This window comes from Zerene cesonia, chromosome 11 (assembly GCF_012273895.1).
Source record: "Zerene cesonia ecotype Mississippi chromosome 11, Zerene_cesonia_1.1, whole genome shotgun sequence".
In the NCBI taxonomy this organism is placed as follows: Eukaryota; Metazoa; Arthropoda; class Insecta; order Lepidoptera; family Pieridae; genus Zerene; species Zerene cesonia.
The window spans coordinates 2,097,059-2,115,958 of NC_052112.1; the positions used below are offsets into that span (position 1 = coordinate 2,097,059).

Below are 18,900 nucleotides of genomic sequence, written 5' to 3' on the forward strand. Positions count from 1 at the left end.
TAAAATAAAAGTCTGTCTCATTAGGTAAGGTATATTTTAAAATAACTAATAAATATTTACATCAAAATATAATCATAAATACAGTAATATTATGCAGGCAAGTTCATTTTTACAATAAATAATTATTAACACATAATATAATTAAACTATAGTTTATAATATTACACATAGGGTTCAAAATATTTAATAGCAGTCGTCATAGGTTTTTCGTTGATTTTGTTCGTTGCAATGGGATTCCTTACGCGCATTTTTATATCCTTAGGTTTAAGAACGCTTTTATGATTAGCGCTTGGTGGCCGCATACCTAAATAGTTCTTACTAGGCGAAAATAAAGACTTAGAACTTAGACCAGATGACTCGAGGAAGAAGTCAAAAGCTCCCTTAGTTTTATTTACAGATTCTGAATGGGACAGAATCATCCTTGGCTCGCACTTAACCGTGTTATAGGAGCCACTGTTGCTCCCAGAGGAATTGCTCGACTCGATGTCAGAATTCCTTACAGATTCAGTCTCTAGGTTCTCTATATTCGAAAGGAGATCAGGTTTATTAGAAAGCTTAGCGTTTTTTGTGAGTCCCTTGTTCACCGCATTGTCGTGGCATTCGTGAAATACATTTTTTTCATTATCATTATTCTCAACATGGTTATTTAATTGTTTCTCAGGTACAGATAGAACGTGCTCAGTGACAACGTCGGACACGGAACCATTGCTGCTCCCAGAGCTGATGCGATATTCTTCAGCCACTATTATGTCGAGTTCATCATCGATTTTGAACTCCTCAAAATTTTGGGACAGATCAAACTTGTCTATGTCCTCGAAATATTCGGCTTTGTGCTGCTCCGCGTTGCTCGTTTGAATTTTTTCCGTGACATGGTTAAATTGGTTATCCAGGTCAGTGAGATTTATGCGTTTGCCGCTTGTCTTGACTCCTTTATTTATTTCAGAGAGGATTGAAGACACAGTGTTGCCCATTTGTATCGAACCTCTAGGATCAATTTTTGGTTGAAGCGAGTGTATAGAAAAATTGGCTAGATAACTGTTTGAGGGTGGGAAAGAGCGGTGATCTTCATGAGTCTTTTCATCCTCATCAGGTATGATTATCTCAGTGACTTGCGGAAGCTTGGGGATGTCCTTATCACTGATTTTATTCTGTATCCGCGGCAAAGATACCACTTTTGCCACACTGTTTCTTTGATTTGTCGAATGTACTGGATATTGCTCATTATGAATTTCAACCGTAGGCTGCGTGAGAAGCATTTCTCTTTTACCGTTATTGACTACTGGAACATTTATCTCTGAAATGGAGCAGTAGTCTGGTTCAACGATCTTCGATGTCACAACGTTATCCACGTTTCTCTTAACATCTGCAACCCGTTGATTAGCCGCAACGGCTTCAGAGTCTAAAGATTCTGCCAACGTTTTGACAGTACTTTCAGTTTTCCATTTAGCTGATAAGTTTTTCGGCTTAGGCGGCAGTGCAGGAGGAGTTCGTGGCACTTTTCTTTTGTTAAATATCTTCATAGATCCATGGCTCTCTAATTTTGGTTCAAAATTGTTGTTATTATTCATGTTACGACTTTCAATGTTAGCTGCGATATTCTTTACTATAGATCCTCGTATTTTCGGGACGTTCGATTTATCGCTAGGTGGTTCTGTAGGCGGCAATGGAACAGGCTTTTGCTCTGTTGATTTTGTGATTATTGGTTCATATTCATTACTGTAAATACTCTGTATTTCATATTGGAAGCCTTGTGCAGTGTTAGGCACTTCGTAACTATGTTCAGATGCTGTCTCCAAGCTGAATTTAACTATTTTATTTGCTCTCTTGTCCGACCTTGGTAAAGTATTGTTACCACCGGTGGGCCTTATTTTATCGTCATATGAAATGCTATTTAATGTTGAAAATTGAACACGCTTAGTAGCAGCCTTAGGGCTTGGAGTTGGCGCTTCACTTGATTTAGAATTATCATTACTACTGTCATCTAATGAGTTCTGTAGCAATATTTGATTGACACATTCTAGAACAGGATTGTTTTTATATATCTCATGTGGAGGAGGATCATCCGCGTCACTTGTACTAGCATACCAATTTTCGTTGATTTCTTGTTTGTTTGACTCAATATTGTTATTTTTAACATCAAATCGCGTATCAGGAGTATCTTTTTTAAGCATATTATTGCACAGTACTTCGTTCTTTGCTGATATTATTTCAGCATTTATTATTCCACTATTTAGGCCAGCTATCAAAACGTTATCACTATTAGGTTTCGAATCTCTATGATCCATACATTCCATATCTTGTTCCTGATCACTGACATTGCAATACCAAGGTTTCTCCTCTCCCTCTTCAGTAAGAACTTTATTTAAGAACAGTTGTCTATTCGCCTTTATTTCATCTGAAGCTTGTCTTTTGATACCATGCAACCTTTCAATTTTGGATGAAAAAGGTTTCTCAGTACTACTAACGGCATTTTCTTGTTCCTTCTTCGCAGCTTCACCAATGAGCTGGTCGATTTTAAGAGAAGCTTTTCTTATATCATTTGCTATCTGATTGGCAGTGACATCGTCATCATGATTGACTTGATAGCTCATACCGAAACAATCCTCAGCGCTGCTGCTATTATTTGTTTGATGGTTGTAAGATTTTTGTGTACTGTCTTGATGTTTGCCATTATTTTTTCTCCCCGAATATTTTCTAGATCTCCTAAAGACATCTCGTCTAACAAAAGCTTGCTTGTTTTTAATAAACGTTCCCTTACTTCCTACACTCGTTGTATTACCCTCTTCACTTGAACTAGTATTACAGTATACTACATCATTTTTAGGTAATTGAAAACTCTTACTTAGTCTAGTATTCTTTTGAAAAATGGGCGGTGATTTCCTTTCCCGGTAGCTACTACTTCTCACGAATGCGTTTGGGAATCTCGAATCTGTGCTCTCAAGACTTTGAAATTCTGGATCAGTTTCTATATTTGTTTGTTCGCTCGTGAACCCGAGGAGCTGTTGGCAATTACTACAATACGATTTGCGTGCTTTCAATTTAATTATTTCTTCATGCTGTGCCTTAATAATTTTTTCCTTGTGATGAAGCGACACGCGTATTTGTTTCTGCTCTCTTGTAAGACGTGATTCTAATAGCACGAGAGAACGTAGGACTAAAGCGAGTTGATCTTGTCGGAGTCGTCTCTCTTGGACGGCTTGCTTCTCATGCGCCGCTAAGGCTTGTCCAGCCTCCACTAACTGGTGGCGTTGCTTCAAGACGGATTCGGACTGCTGTTGCAACGCGCTTTTCACAGCGTCCAGCTCCCTTCGCAACTCCATCGCTTCTGAACTGCTATCCATCTGAAAAGAAAAAGACATAGACGTTACTCTCAAATCTGTTCCTATAATTAAATGTCAACACGATTAAGATCGCAATTTAGCGGTAAAGACAATTTCAATAGACGACTTACAAGGTAGATAGGTATAATGAAATGTCAAGTACGAGATATACACGTTTTTGCCGAAATTAATCATTGAACATGTGTTGCGCGAATAAATTCCTATGTCCGATTGAATTTGTAGTTAGAATATGAAAGGTTTAACGATGTTATTGTATACTTGGTCAAAGTCTAAGACGATAAGGAGGTCAATCGTAATGCGGGGCATCGTGAAATGTTATCGAAAGCGGAATCGAATGAGAATATCACGACTAATTTTATTGGACGACTTTATCCACGGAGGTGATATTGAATTGCAGTATTCTATGTAAAATAAGCCATAATCAAGTAATATATACTTAACTATGGATTATTTGATGGATATTATAAGTTTTTCTTTAATATTTCAGGATTAAAGGATTGATAATTAAAATTTATTGAAACATGTTTCGAATAATATTTTTAAAACTGTTAAAGAAATGTATGTAATATGCTATATTATGGAAAGCGATTGCTATTTCGTTTAGGTTTTCTACCATTTTTATTAAATAATTTAGCGTGATATATATCATGAAAATTAAAAGTGATTTTCCGTAAATGTTAGTGTTAATGAAGTCACGCAAGGAACTTGTAATTTATATATTGTTTCAGTAAAAGTAATGCATTACGCTGCTGACTCGGCATAACATATTTTGTTTTCATTTAAAATGGACTTTGTATTGTTTACATTCTGCTACGGCATGTATGTGTATGTGTGTATGAGTGTATGAGTGTCTGTGTGTGTGTTAGTGTGTATGTTATGTAATTTTACAAGTTCAACATTTTGCATTATTTAAAAAATAAACAATACTGTTATTATACATTGGAGAAATATTGAAAGACGAATTTTATTTATTGATGAATGAAATGAAGTACAAATCTATTTTATTGGGGTAAAAATAATTTTTCAATATACTGTTTTATTTTTATTTTAGAATAGAGTTAAATTTACGTTGTTTATAAAAGGATCGACTGGAAAGAAGGAACGGACTAGGACGGGTTAGGAAAAGGAAACGATACACAGTGGCGTGTCACTATTTCACGCCGGTTCTGCGGGGGTGTGGTACTTCCGATGGTACTACCGGCGCGAGCTGGTCCAATTGGTGCCAAACCGTACTCGACTTCCACATACAAAATTTTATTTATTCATAAGATTTATTCTAAACGAGTACACCAACCCGAATTAATAAAGAGTTGAAAAAACGTTTTCTTTCATTACGATTGATTTAAATAAGACTTGAGACACGCCCACGCGAAATAGTGAGAAACTGAGAAATGAAAACGAAAGCTCGCCTTATTAGGCCTTCATTACACGTCACATTCTTATACTTTCTTTAAAGTGATTAAAGTGAATGTAAAGATGAATTGTTTCCATTTAACAGCCTTTAATTGGGGCTGTGTATAGCCACAGGAAAAATTGTACAAATATAGTTTTTAACGTGGAAGTCGAGTACGCTTCGGCGAAATGAGCCACCTCCACTGGGGAGTACCACACCGCCAAAGTAGATCCGATCTTCTGATGTGTTTTTAGATGAGTGGGGGACCCTTGGACTTGACCCAGTCCATTCCTGCGTTCCAGTCGTCAATAATTTTTTTGCCCCTTAACCCATAAAAGCGGTCAGCGCATTCGCAGAAGCACCTCTCCGAATGTTCATGGGCGGTGATGATCGCTTCAAGCGAACCACCAGATCAGTTGCCCGCAATTCCATAAAAAAATTATATGTTATACTATGTATAATTTGTGGATAATTCATGCATTATCTTCGTAAAAAAACATACTACTTCATTAACCGACAGTTAAATTGATGGAAGCATGTACATCGATTTGATGAACAATAAAAAGTAAAAATAAGCCTTGATCCTTAATCTATTATAAATGCGTAAGTGTGTTTATTTGTTCCTTTCTTTCAGTTTCAGATCGCAACAGAGCGATTTAATGGTATTTAATGGCAGGAGTTTAGCCTGGAGAGTGACGGACTATCTCCTTCCCATTGGAATTTCCTTGGACTACGCGGGCGAAAAGCTAAATGATACTTGATTTTATTTCGAGACAGTTTCTCAGCTAGTTATAAAAGCTGTTATATGACTGAACCTGTGTGATAATTATGTAAAAATGAAGGTCCGCATATCGCGAGGCCGTCTCAGCCTCATTAGCAGAAACTATCCAGTTCTTACACTATCGGATGTCTAGAAATGCATTTCTCAGTAATTCTAGATTTGCCTGTAACGGAATTTAGTATATTCAAGTTTTATCTCGAAGCTAAAGGTTATTTAATAGATTTAGAAATGCTAGTAATTAACTGATTTCAATATCTTTTGAGAATCTGATTTAACCTAAAACATGTTTATAAAAATGGTGGTCTGTTTTGTTTGTATGTCTAGGATATCTATATATATAGATATAGATATAAGGTCTATATTTCGTTGCGCTAATCGAAATAGATTTGGCCGCAGTTTTTGTGATCTTAATGCGTTGTTTATACTTAAAATTTGATGATTTCTTTGAAATAATAGGTATGTAAAATTGGCCAAAATCTAATTAAAAAAAATAAAGTTTAAACATTCTCATTTACGATATAATGAAAATATTATAGCACTTTTAATAAAAAAAAATTAAAAATATAAAATAAGTTTCGCCCAACGTGGGGCTCGAACCCACGACCCTGAGATTAAGAGTCTCATGCTCTACCGACTGAGCTAGCCGGGCTTGCCTATATGATCTGAAATAGTACATTACAAGATAAACTATATTGTACCTTCAAGGTTAAAAAAAAACTTGATTTGATATGATATTTAAATGTATTTTGAACCTTAAACATAGTTGATAGAGTTTATATTACTTGTATTAAAAATTATAAATAAATACAGAATATAACATGATAATATTTTAAACTAAAATTATATCAAATTTTTGATTGGTTTGCTTTACGTGTCATCAAGGAAATAATAAATGCAACTAAACAGTTATGTCCTCGGAGATAACTGGTAAATTGCATTTTGTTAATTACGTTTGAGATTATGTCTCAAAGCATTAAACCGCAATGATGATAATATCAACTAAATTACCTCACTATACCGAGTTCCTATATGTAAGAAAATTATTTAAACCTGGCGTTCCAAATCCGATTAATAAGAGGAACATCATTAAATTATTGTATCGTCACCAATCTATACTAATATAATAAAAGCGAAGAGTTTGATTGTTTGTTTGTTTGAACGCACTCATTTCAGGAACTACTGGTCCGATTTCAAAAATTCTTTCAGTGTTAAATAATCCATTTATTGAGAAAGGCTATATATGTACCACGGGCGAAGCCGGGGCGGAACGCTAGTCGTTGATAACTGTACAAAGTTTGAATTAAAAATGTCCGTTTAAAACAGGTCAAAATCGAGTCTAAAGGAGTCGGTTTCATCCCACTAAGACTATAAATGCGAAAGTTTGTAAGTATGGATGTATGTATGTATGGATGTTTGTTACTCTTTCACGGAAAACCTACTGAGCCGATTGCAATAAAATTTGGTACGTAGATAGCTGGTCAACTGGAATAACACATAGGCAACTTTTTATCCCGATATTCCTACAAGACAAAGAAAAACGCAGTTGAAACCGCGGGGCGCAGCTAGTACTAACATACAGGCGAAGTTAAGCAACTATTTAGCTTTACTAAATTGCTATACTCCGGAATATCTCGAAACCAGTGACCATAAAGCCATATTTGTTGTCTATCAAGAATTCCAGCGTTAGGGATGTGAGTTGCGCCTCGGTCAGGTATATGGGTTAGCTGACCATTGCATACTAGAATACATACTTGCTGATGTAAAAGTGATACATAGTACTTTGTTAGAGGAATGCCTAGTTGTAGATTTTCACGGAAAGTTTGTGTGATTGCAACTCGATCACGCGTGAATTGGTGCGATCAGTTTAATGATTTCTCATGTAACCTAAGTACATCCTACAACGATTGCAAACCTACTACGAACCTAAGTACATCTCTTAGGTTTCAGATAGTCCTAACTTTTATTTTGATTTACGTTACGGTGTATAAATATACTTTAGATAATATAATTAATGTTAAATACAAACTATCTGACAATTAAATTCAATTTTTAGTTTTATAGCATTGAAATGGTTTTAAAAATGAGAAATTTTGAAAGAATAGAAAAAATTTGGACAAGGTGGGATTGGATCCCGCGTTTCTTGCCAGACCGTAGCAACGCCTAGCCTCTCGGCCACCCGTGATCTAATTTCTTCTACCCTTTCGGGAACGCGGGTTCGAATCCCGCCTCGTGATCAAATTTTTTCTTTCAAAATTTCTTATCTGATAGTTTTCAAGTGCATCGGGCACCAATAACAACCGGCGTTGTTAAAAACCGCTGCATGTGTGAAGGTACATCCGGCAGACCTTGACCGCGCCGCAGTGTCAAATATTCACTTTGCCTGCGCGGATGAGTCAGCGACACTGTCCCCAAGCAAGGCCGACTGACCGAAAATATAAGGTCGACTCACACTGCAGACGTCTGTGCCGTACGATTCGGTTAATATAATCGATTTATACGCTGCAATACGACATATTTGGGTTAACGGAATTCTGTGTTGTTTATGATAAATGAAATAAAGTTATGTTGAACTAGCTGCGCCCCGCGGTTTCACTCGCGTAAGTCCGTATCCCGTAGGAATATCGAGGAATATCGGGATAAAAAGTTGCCTATTATTCCAGTTGCCCAGCTATCTACGTACCAAACTTCATTGCAATCGGTTCAGTGGTTTTTGGGTGAAACAGCAACGAACACACACACACATACTTACAAACTGTCGCATTTATAATATTAGCAGGATACATTCATCGCGTATATGTTACAGTTATATTATAGCGTGTAGTGGTGTAGCGTGGCTTTATACGGTACTTCACATTTGCTCAAAGAAAAAATTCTATTTCTATTATTCATACATCTCAAGGTTTGCTTAGATCATAGATCATGATACGAAAGTATTGTAATTAGAGATTTCTTGTATGAATGTTTATCGATGTAAAGATACGTACAATCTATCAATTAAGTCCAATACCTGCCCCATACCCCCACCAGAGAATACGGGACTTAACTTTACGTTGACAAGAAAAATATCCTACTAATATTATAAACGCGAAAGTTTGTAGGTATGTATGGATGTTTGTTACACTTTTACTCTTGTGATACAGGTGAACGCGGGTGATACCGCGGGGCGCAGCTAGTCATATATTATTAATTTATTGTAAAAATGGCTTCATCGTAAATACTTTTCCGGAGCACCAAGGCGATCCACTTGGATGCCAAAAGGTTAAGTGATTTATTGTTAACAGAAGAGGAAAAAGCGAGGTCATATCGGATAGCTTCGATAGTAAGATGCTGTTTGTTGTGGATTCGGAAGCGTAATTGCAATTGCTATTTTTATTATCTGTATTTGTATGTCACAGTCGGCAATGGAGCTGGTGGGACGCCTGATGGTAAGCGCTACCACCGCCCATGAACATTTGGGGACGCATAAGGTCCATTGCAGACGCTACGCCTTTACAAATTGATTGGATTTGGATGGATTGCCGACTTTTGGGAAGGGATTTAGGAAGGATTGTCGAGAGGAATAAAGGAAAGGACTGGGAAGGGGAAGGAAAATGATACGGGCCTCCGGCTCCCCCACTCACCACGTATGTTATTTCACGCCGGTCTTCTGTGGGGGTGTGGTACTGCCCCGGTGCGAACTGGCCCAATTCGTGTCGAAGCGTACTCGACTACCACATTCTATAATTAATTATTGGTAGGTTATTTTAATACAATTCGAGTGTCTGTACTATTAAAATAACTATTTTTTACTAAATAAATATGGATAGTGTGCAAGTCAGATGTATTAAATAACATCTTTCTTTAATTTTTATCTGTCTGTATGTTTGTCTCTGCTAATCTCTAGACGGGATATTCACTGGCACTTCTAATTTTATTTCCAACCAACATTATAAAAGAAGGTAGCTGTTTTATATATCTAATTCGGTTGTTTTTTATGTATTTTACTTTAATACTTTTTAATAGGTTAATCGATTTTAATGATTCTTCTTTATTTGAAGGTAGCGCCTTTGATGTGGTCTCATTTTAATTTGATTTAGTTCTAACAATTTTAGGGCGATTTAATTTTTTTTTTTTTAATGTTATGATTATGACCTATATTATCCATCAAATCTTTAAAGAGATATTTGAACCAGCCAAATATCATAGTTAGGTGAGATTATGAAGAGAAGCCAGCAAGCCACGGTTCACAAGCCAACCTGTCCATAGCACGCTATTGTTACGAGGGCAAATGTTAGTGGGTCGATGGAAGAAAGTTAGGGCCAGTGGAGTGAGTGTCTAAAATATGTTTATATTTACTTGATATTGTGGGAATTTTGTTAGAAAGTTACAGGATGTTTTATTGGGCGTGATTGAGTTTTGGAGAGCATTTAATATCATACCCAACTAATAATATAATTAATTAAACACACACACACACACATACTCACACACACACACTAGATATATTACTATAGGGATATTAAGGGTTTTTGAATTGGTAAAAGTGCATTAAATAATTAATTCAGTGTGTTCACAAACAGACACAAACGTTTAATATTTTTTTTTTATATTCCTTAACAGATAACGGAATTAATTTTATAAAGATCAATCATTTTACATTTACTCTGTATCAATACAATCAGAAACTAGATTCGACACCAGAAATACTAAAACAAATCCATGGCTTTCTATGACAAAACAAATTAATCACATTCAATAACGACCACTAATACTTTCTCGTTAATTCGCCAATGTATCGATCAACGACTCACGAATATCTGCGAAGAAAGAACTAACCTTATTGCTCTTATATTAAGACTGTAAATCGTGTATAATTAAATCTAGACAGTTTTAGGTATCATACCTATTTAGAGTTGATTTACAGAATAGGATAGGAGAAATTGATACAAATTAAACATAACATATTGAGTAGTTTTGATTTTTGATTAATGATTTCCCAAAAAAAGAGGTTCTTCATATCTCATATTTGTCAATTAACCTCATTTTGTGGTTGTTAGTTAAAGAAAATAGAAATGTTAATAAACATTGAGTTATAGAATATGTGTTTTATATATGTTGCTACATAATGGCTTATAAATAAAAATTCGGTAGTTAAATCATACGTGAAATACTTCTAGTATCCTTTCCTGTGGTATATAATCCAACAAGTTTGTTTGTTTGAATCGTTTATCTCAGGAACTATTGGACCGATTTGAATAATTATTTTATTTTTGGATATGCACATGATCACCGAGTGCTATAACGCTATATTATTATACAAGCGGTCCGCCTCGGCTTTGCCCGTGGTACATATATGCCGTAAGTCATATAGTAGAGATATAGCTTTCTAACGGTAAAAGAATTTTTGAAATCCATCAAGTTTAGTGTGAAAACATTACAAATATACATACAAAAACATAAATAATTGGATACTTACAACGTGCGACACCAGGGTGGACTGCTTGTATTAAAAACATTTATTAAAAAAAGTTCCAGTTTCTTAGCATTAATCTAAAACTTCGTAGCAATAATTTCATTTAACCTCCACATTCGAACGGACTATATCGCAAGAGCAGCATTAAAATCAAAACGGATTAAGGTTATAAAGTACTCACAGTCCGGGTTACGTCACAATACGCAGTATATCATAGCAAGAAAGCTGGCATTATGGCAGAAATTGTCACAGCGGGACGCCATCTTGAATTTGAGATTGATGTTTTTCGACTATTGTGTTGATCGCGTTTAGGGCTTATGTAACTCTAACGATATTATTATCTGCGTTTACTTGAATATAGATAATCCTACTAATATTATAAATGCGAAAGTTTGTAAGGATGTGTGTGTGTTTGTTGCTCTTTCACGCAGACTAATGAACCGATTGCAATGAAATTTGGTACGTAGACACCTGGACGACTGAAATAACATATAGGCAACTTTTTATCCCGATATTCCTACGGGATACGGACTTACGCGGGTGAAACCGTCGGGCGCAGTTATATTATAAGATTAGTAGGAGAGTAGGATAGGATTTGTTTTTTATTGACTAACTAATAATACTTAACAAAGAACCGTTAGCGAATAGAAACTCCTTTGTTTGAACCTTATTTTTTATTCGTCTAAAGAAAACACCCTACGTAACTTCAATGTTCGTGGGAAAAATGTTTCTTGATTGACAGCAACCGTCACCTATAGATTTAAATAATTATATTATTACGAAACCCACCGTCCGTTACGACACATAGGTATTTTAATTGAATTCAAACGCTACGCAAAAACAAAAGGTCAGATGCGCACGCGCATCCATCGAAGCGCGTTACGCGCGAAGGGTTGCTTTTTGTTCCGCGAGTAAAACCGTTGAATGGCCGCAAAATAAATTATTGTTGAGGTGATTTGTATTAAACGCTTTGTTGTTTAAATTATAATTAAAACGTTCGTGGTTTCACACTAAGTACATACGATCGAATGCAGTATAATTAGTGCAGTGAGAAATTGGCATTGCTAGCAATTAGTTTGAGCCGGGACACTGCAGTGTGTTTGTTCTTAATTATTTCCATACATTATACAGTACTAGCTGCGCCCCGCGGTTTCACCTGCGTAAGTCCGTCTTCCGTAGGAATATCGGAATAAAAAGTTGCCTATATGTTATTCCAGTTGTCCAGCTGTCTACGTACAAAATTTCATTGCAATTGGTTCACAATCCGTTCTGTAACTTTAAAGATTTAAGCATACATAGGGACATAGGGACAGAGAAAGCGACTTTGTCCTATACTATGCACTGATATGCATGCATTAAACACTGCAATCCGGTTGATCTCAAGCCAACTGTAACATCTCCATTCCTCACATCCTGCCTTAATCCCATAGAATGATCCGTTGGCTAAGTCATGTCCCAGTTAGATTTATCTCCATAACGATGGTACGCGTATATCTTAATTAGTGACGTCACAATCGCAGCTAAGACGGTACAGTGCAAGCAAACAATGCGGTTGTGCAAGCCAGCTGTTTGTTACGGTGTGTTGTTAGGAAATTCAGCAGTTTATTATTTCCTTAGAAATTTGATATTTTAATTTGATATATCGCAATAAATGTTTGTGTATGGAATGGTCTGTGTTAGTACATATTATAATGTGGGAGTCAAGCACGCTTCGGCACGAATTGGGCCAGCTAGAAGGGAAGGTTAGACTATTTTTCAAAGATCTGTTGTCCTCGATTTATCACTTTGGCTGCGCAGTTGTCATTATGCGCTAATATGCACGACATCTGCTAATTACTTATGTATGTTATATTAAGCCAATTGATGTTATTGTTGTATTCATAGTTAACATTATTTCAAAATGGGACTAAATTAATGAAATGAAATTGCCTAACAAATGCCTAAAAAATGCAAAAATAATCACGAATCAATTACAATCTATGGAGTTGTAGAGTACAAAAGAAAAAAAAAAAGACAATCGAACTGAGGACCTCCTTCGTTCTTTTAACGTCAGTTAAAAAGCTTAAGTCATATAAAGGCAAAAGCAAATGGTTATTTCAAAACTGATTAATATAACATTTCAAAATAAAGCCTCAAATAATGACCGTATCTAATGTTTTGAAAAATCATATTGACCTCAAAACATTTAGAAACACCAATAAATTACGGTTTAAATAAGATAACTGTTTCATTTATAAAATAATTAGCATTCAAAGTTAATCAACCTAATTAAATTTTATGATTAATTTATGAAGCTGAACCACTTTGTCAAGGCGTTTATTAAAAACGTGATATTTCGCTACTGGATACCAACGAGATTTTTTTATGTCATAGCGGGTAACTGACCTGGTGGTTCGCCTGATGGTAAGCGATCACCACCACGCATAAACTTTAACAGAGGTAGTGTCTCTGCGGATGCGTTGGTCGCTTTTAAGTAAGGAATAAGGAAAGGATTGATGACCAGAAAGACGAAATGGTCTGGGAGGGGAGAGGAAAAAGAAATGGACCTCCGGCTTCCCTACTCACCCTACGAAACACAATAGCATGCTATAATTTCACGCCGGTTTCTGCGGGGTGTGGTACTTTCGGTGCGAGCTGGCCCAATTCGTGCCGAAGCGTTCTCGACTGTCACATACAATAAGTCTCTAAGTAAATAAATTGTAGGACTTGTAGGAGGAGGAGGACCTTTGGAAGTCGGTAGCTGGTCCTTTAAAGCTTTATATTTAGGTTCACCCATTCAAAAGTTGCTCACCGCATTGTCAACATCTTAAATCAAACATGTTAGATTGATACACGCACACACACACACACACACACACACACACACACACACACACACACACACACACACACACACACACACACACACACACACACACACACACACACACACACACACACACACACACGCACACACACGCACACATACACGCTCCTATATACAGACAGTCTTACGTCTTGACTTGAAAAAGTGTGGAATGAAGAAAGGATGAGGGGAATAAAGAATATCAAGGATACGGCTGGGAAGGGTAAAGAAAAGGATACGAGTTCGGTTCCCCCACTCACCGCATAAAACACAGTAACGTACTACTATTTCACGCTGATCTGTGGGGTCCTGGAGCCCTACCCGGTGCGAACTGGCCAGATTCGTGCCAAAGCATGCTCGACTCCCACATTAACCCTACTAGCTGCTCCCCGCTGTATCACCCGCGTAAGTCCGTGTCCCGCAGGAATATCGGGATAAAAAGTTGCCTATATGTTATTCCAGTTGTCCAGCTGGCTACGTACCAAATTTAATTGCAATCGGTTCTGTAGTTTTTGCGTGAAAGAGCAACAAACATACGCACATCCTTAAAAACTTTCGCATTTGTAATATTAGTAGGAAGGATAGTAGGATTAGTATGATAGTATTATTTATCCCTATAGTATTAAGAGTTTTTAAAGCTAATTTACGTTTTAAATGTTGCATTTTGTTAAACGTGCATATGTAAGGAAAAATCAATTTGTAATTTTAGCACTGTCCTTGTTTGACTTTTTGGATAAGTTCAGTGACCAATTGGATGCAATGTCTATTAACCTCGAATAAGTTTCGTTGCAATTTCTGCAGGCTTCAAGCTGAAGGTGTTATTTAAATTTCTTTGAAAGTGAACGAAATACCCATCAAGATTTTATATAAATTATCCCATTTTAAGCATAAGGCTTATTACAGCAAGAACGAATGGCTCCGTTGTTTATACTAATGTATTACGAGAAAATATTTGATTATTTGCTTATATATATATGTAGTTAATATAAACTACAATGATATTGGTAATATAATTATTTTATCTTAAGAAATTTTTTACCGAGTACCACTCGAATTGATTACAAATACACAAATGGTTTTATTTTTTATCCCTTTATTCCTACTCATTCATATATACTATTCTACTAACATTAAAAATGCGAACGTTTTTAAGGATATGTGTATGTTTGTTACTCTTTCAAGCAAAAACTACAGACCCGATTACATTGACATTTGGTACGTAGATAGCTGGACAACTGTAATAACACATAGGCAACTTTTTATCCCGATATTCCTACGAGATAAAGACTTACACGAGTGAAACTGCGCGGCGCAGCTAGTAAGCAATATATGAAAAATTAGTCTGACTCTGTTATAGCTATGCGAATGCTTCCTTTTCGTAATCTTCAATCTGGAGAAGTCGGTGATAATTTTACTATACTTTAATACTACTATAATTTTACTATAATTTAATTTTACTAGACTTATTAGTACTATTGAGTGCTCTGTACTTTTTTGAAGAGAACTATTATTTAATATCTTAATGGATATTCGCATATCGTATGCTTTATATAAATCGACATTTCTACCGCTTCAATTGTAACTTAGTCCAAATCCAATACAATTTAATCATATTGCATTGCACAATTATTTCCTTAAAACAAAGTAATTTCCCGTATAATTGTACAAGTGCGTACTTACGAGAGCTTCTTTATGCAATCATAACAATGATGCAATTTGCATGTAGCACGCAAACGAAACTAAAGTAAATCATTAAATACCCTTTCCAGTATTTAGTTGAACAAAAACAACAATTGCAAAACAGAGAAAGCGCGTAGCGTCTTGGTTGAATCTTCTGCTCAGTGCATTGGCCAGTTTTAGGTGACTATAGAATTGGGCAGGTTTACTAATTCTCAAGTTTTTCAGGTTAAATTAATTGACTATTCAAGTTGGTAGGGTTATATTGTTTAGATCCCGGGAACCACTCATTATCTGCATCGAAGTAGGCCACCGTAAGGTTTTAGCCAGTAAGAGTCCCCCAAAATAGCAAGGTATCCATGAAAGATTTCCTCACGTAAAAAAAGGGTTATATTGTTGACAAAAAGGCGCAGATGCAGCACGTGTTGAAAAAGAAAAAGCTATTGAGCACTTTGAATGGGTGAATCCAGAAACATGACGATATATAAGCACTAACCGTAAATAAAGTATCTAAACAAAACCTTACACTGGCAAAACTGAAGGAGTAATATGACGTATTAAAGCAGTACTTATTCCAGTGTGGAGAAGTGATGGTGCTTGATGACCTATATAGCTATATTTTCCCACACTGGAATTAGTACTGGTTGGCGTACAGAAACTGCCTATAGTGGGATTGGGAGTTGCTATTAAAGAGGAAGTGTAAGAACCTGGTTTCCCAACTTATGCTGATCCATTCGCGGATACTTTTATTTCGTCTTTAATATTTGCCTTATATTTGTGATTGTATTGGATAAGATTCATAGAAATTAATTGATTGAAGAGTTTAAAGAGTCCTCGAACTTCGTAACTCACCATTAGGCGAAGAGAAAGTACGTACTGCAGGTGTCCTTCATTCATACCACTTCTAAAACAATTAATAAACTATTCCAGACGTTTAAGACAAAAACGCTAATTGTGTGACGGACAGATGAGGTGTCAGTTTCAAACGCAAAGTAATAAATCTTAGGTTTCTCTACCCCCTTTCTAGTATCATAGACAAAGGCTATTAACCTGAAGTCTTATTTGTTTATACTTTATGATACATGCATGGTATTACTGATAAACGATAAAGTTATCTAATACTGTAGACTAACCTCAGATAGCATAAATATATTAAATATTTAAACTGAGCATTCTACAACTAAAACAACAAAAATCTGAATAGGTTTTAATAACTGAACTTCAAAATTAAACCAAATTGATTATTTACAAGCATTGTCATCGTCATCGTCATCAATAAAGCAGACATCTTCTCTCTAAACTTAGGGACATATTAAGACACACTTCCGAGTCAACATTTTTATTATAATAGCTAAGGTTTAATCAGCACTATTTATATTACGAAATGTCTAATTATCACGCTGATAACAAATAGAAAATTCATAGTACTAAAAACAATTATTTCAGTTTCACGCTAGGAACATTATTGAAGATTTCAATTCATTTCTTTAGATTAAAACAATACTATGGGAGTGTAGGGGTACATATGTCTGAAATACTACTGCCAATTAGGAGCTTAGACTTCAAACTATCAATAAATACCATTCGGAAACCGTCACGTTTTTGTTAAGTAGGTTTCGTAACAGAATGTATATTCAAACATTTGACATTAGAACAAAAACGCAGCATTGTTCGCTCAATGTATGCATACGGTACCGTTACGTGGTTCTTGTATGTAATGGGGTTAACGAAATTCTATTTAATTTAGGTTTATTCGTACGATAACGTATTGGAAAGTAAAATTAATAAGTTTCTTTGTTTAGTCGAGTTCATTTATAATTGTATTTTTGACATTTTCATCAAGGACGAATCAATTTATGATATTCAAGTTCGCCTTTATAGAGAAAGTAAATTAAACATTAGCATGAATATAATATTTTGGTCTTCATACTTTACTAGCTTGTGTCCGTGTCTTTGTCTGCATGAACAGTACTATTCTATGTCAAACAGTTTGATTTTTAACTCTAGATTTGAACTAATACACAGGTTACTAGCGGTCCGCCCCGACTTCCCCCATAGTGCGTAGATAGCCATTAAGCCCTCAGAGAGCACTTTCATATGCAACGATAAAATATTTTTGAAATCCGTACATTGGTTCTTGAGCTTATCGCATTCAAACAAACTGTTCAGCGTTATATTATTAGTATAGATATTATATCATATTGATATATAAATAAATTGATAGGTACTATAACACAAAAATTAATTTACAATAATATCATAAAATGGAATTAAAAAAAATAATATCAAGTGTAACATGGAAGACATGAAAAACAATAGCGGATGAATTCTAACATCGTAAATGCATAAATTAAAGAAAAGAATAAGAATATACAATAAGTCACATTACAGCAATGTGCAAAAATACGTTATTTAAAATGATTTCTAATGCATGCAATGCAATGAAAATGAGCCAATCATTGCGTTTGCATTTTTTAATATTTTACATTGAAAAATAGGTTTTTGCAATCAATATTTATTCTAGATTTTTTTTGGAAATAGCTTACTTAAGATAAGTTAATAAATAATCTTGAGACTCTTTTTTATCTTTTAGACTGGAGCCTATTTAAATAAGTTAACCATAAAAGAATAGCCAAATATGAAGTGGAGTGAAGTAAAAATAATTAATTTTTTTAAATAAATGAGTACAATCTATGTAATTTTTTATTTCGAATGTATTTATAAATCAAATATATAGCGATATTGGTTCTGTCTCTTATTCACGCCTAAATACTTGTATCGATTAGGATGAAATTTTGGTTCAGAGATAGTTCGAAAACCGAGGACATCAGTTAGTTTTTATCCCACGGGGCACGGAAACTATGCGGCGAAAAACCTGGAGCTGACTATATCTTTAATTGAAAACACAAGCGAAAGCGCGAGCGGAAAGCTAGTTTTTGATAAAACAGACGAAATAATCAACCATAGCACGTGACACACATTAAAGTAAAAAATAAAGTAATTAAAACATTAATTGCGCATGTAAAAAACACAACTTCAAAATAACAAACAGAAACAGCTGCGTTCAACGAATGATGTTTCGATAACTCAATACAGTACATAGGTGCTGGAGCATGAAATTTATATCCAAGTCTTGCAATTTGCTTTATTGGGCCACACGTAAACCGTGTATGCAAAGCGTGAAGTTTTGAAACACCAAGTTCACATCCCAGTTGCGATACCGAACGTAAGCATTTCCTTGTTTCTAAATCAGACAATATCTGACATGGTTAGGATTAAGACGCAGCCACTCTATTAGATGAAGCCTGCGAATGCTTCTTATATATTAACAAAGAAGTACAAGATGTTTCGATAATAACTGATGATAAAACGTACTTATAATGGCTAGACGTGGATTTAATTAGGCAGTGT

At 35.5% G+C, this 18,900-nt stretch overlaps 1 protein-coding gene and 1 non-coding gene across 2 annotated transcripts; both read right to left on the bottom strand.

Annotated features, from left to right (window-relative positions):
- Positions 1-49: 49 nt before the first annotated feature.
- LOC119829931 lies at positions 50-3,366 on the bottom strand. Its single transcript, XM_038352671.1, has one exon. The coding sequence runs from the start codon at positions 3,357-3,359 to the stop codon at positions 162-164; it is 3,198 nt and encodes a 1,065-aa protein (XP_038208599.1). The 5' UTR covers positions 3,360-3,366; the 3' UTR covers positions 50-161.
- Positions 3,367-6,091: 2,725 nt separating this feature from the next.
- Positions 6,092-6,164, bottom strand: Trnak-cuu. The gene has a single exon. It is a non-coding gene; the product is annotated as a tRNA-Lys (tRNA).
- Positions 6,165-18,900: the final 12,736 nt, after the last annotated feature.

What these genes read in the sequence shown, in the direction of transcription:
- LOC119829931 (XM_038352671.1), bottom strand. Translation starts at nt 3,359, where the DNA reads ATGTCTTTTTCTTTTCAGATGGATAGCAGTTCAGAAGCGATGGAGTTG.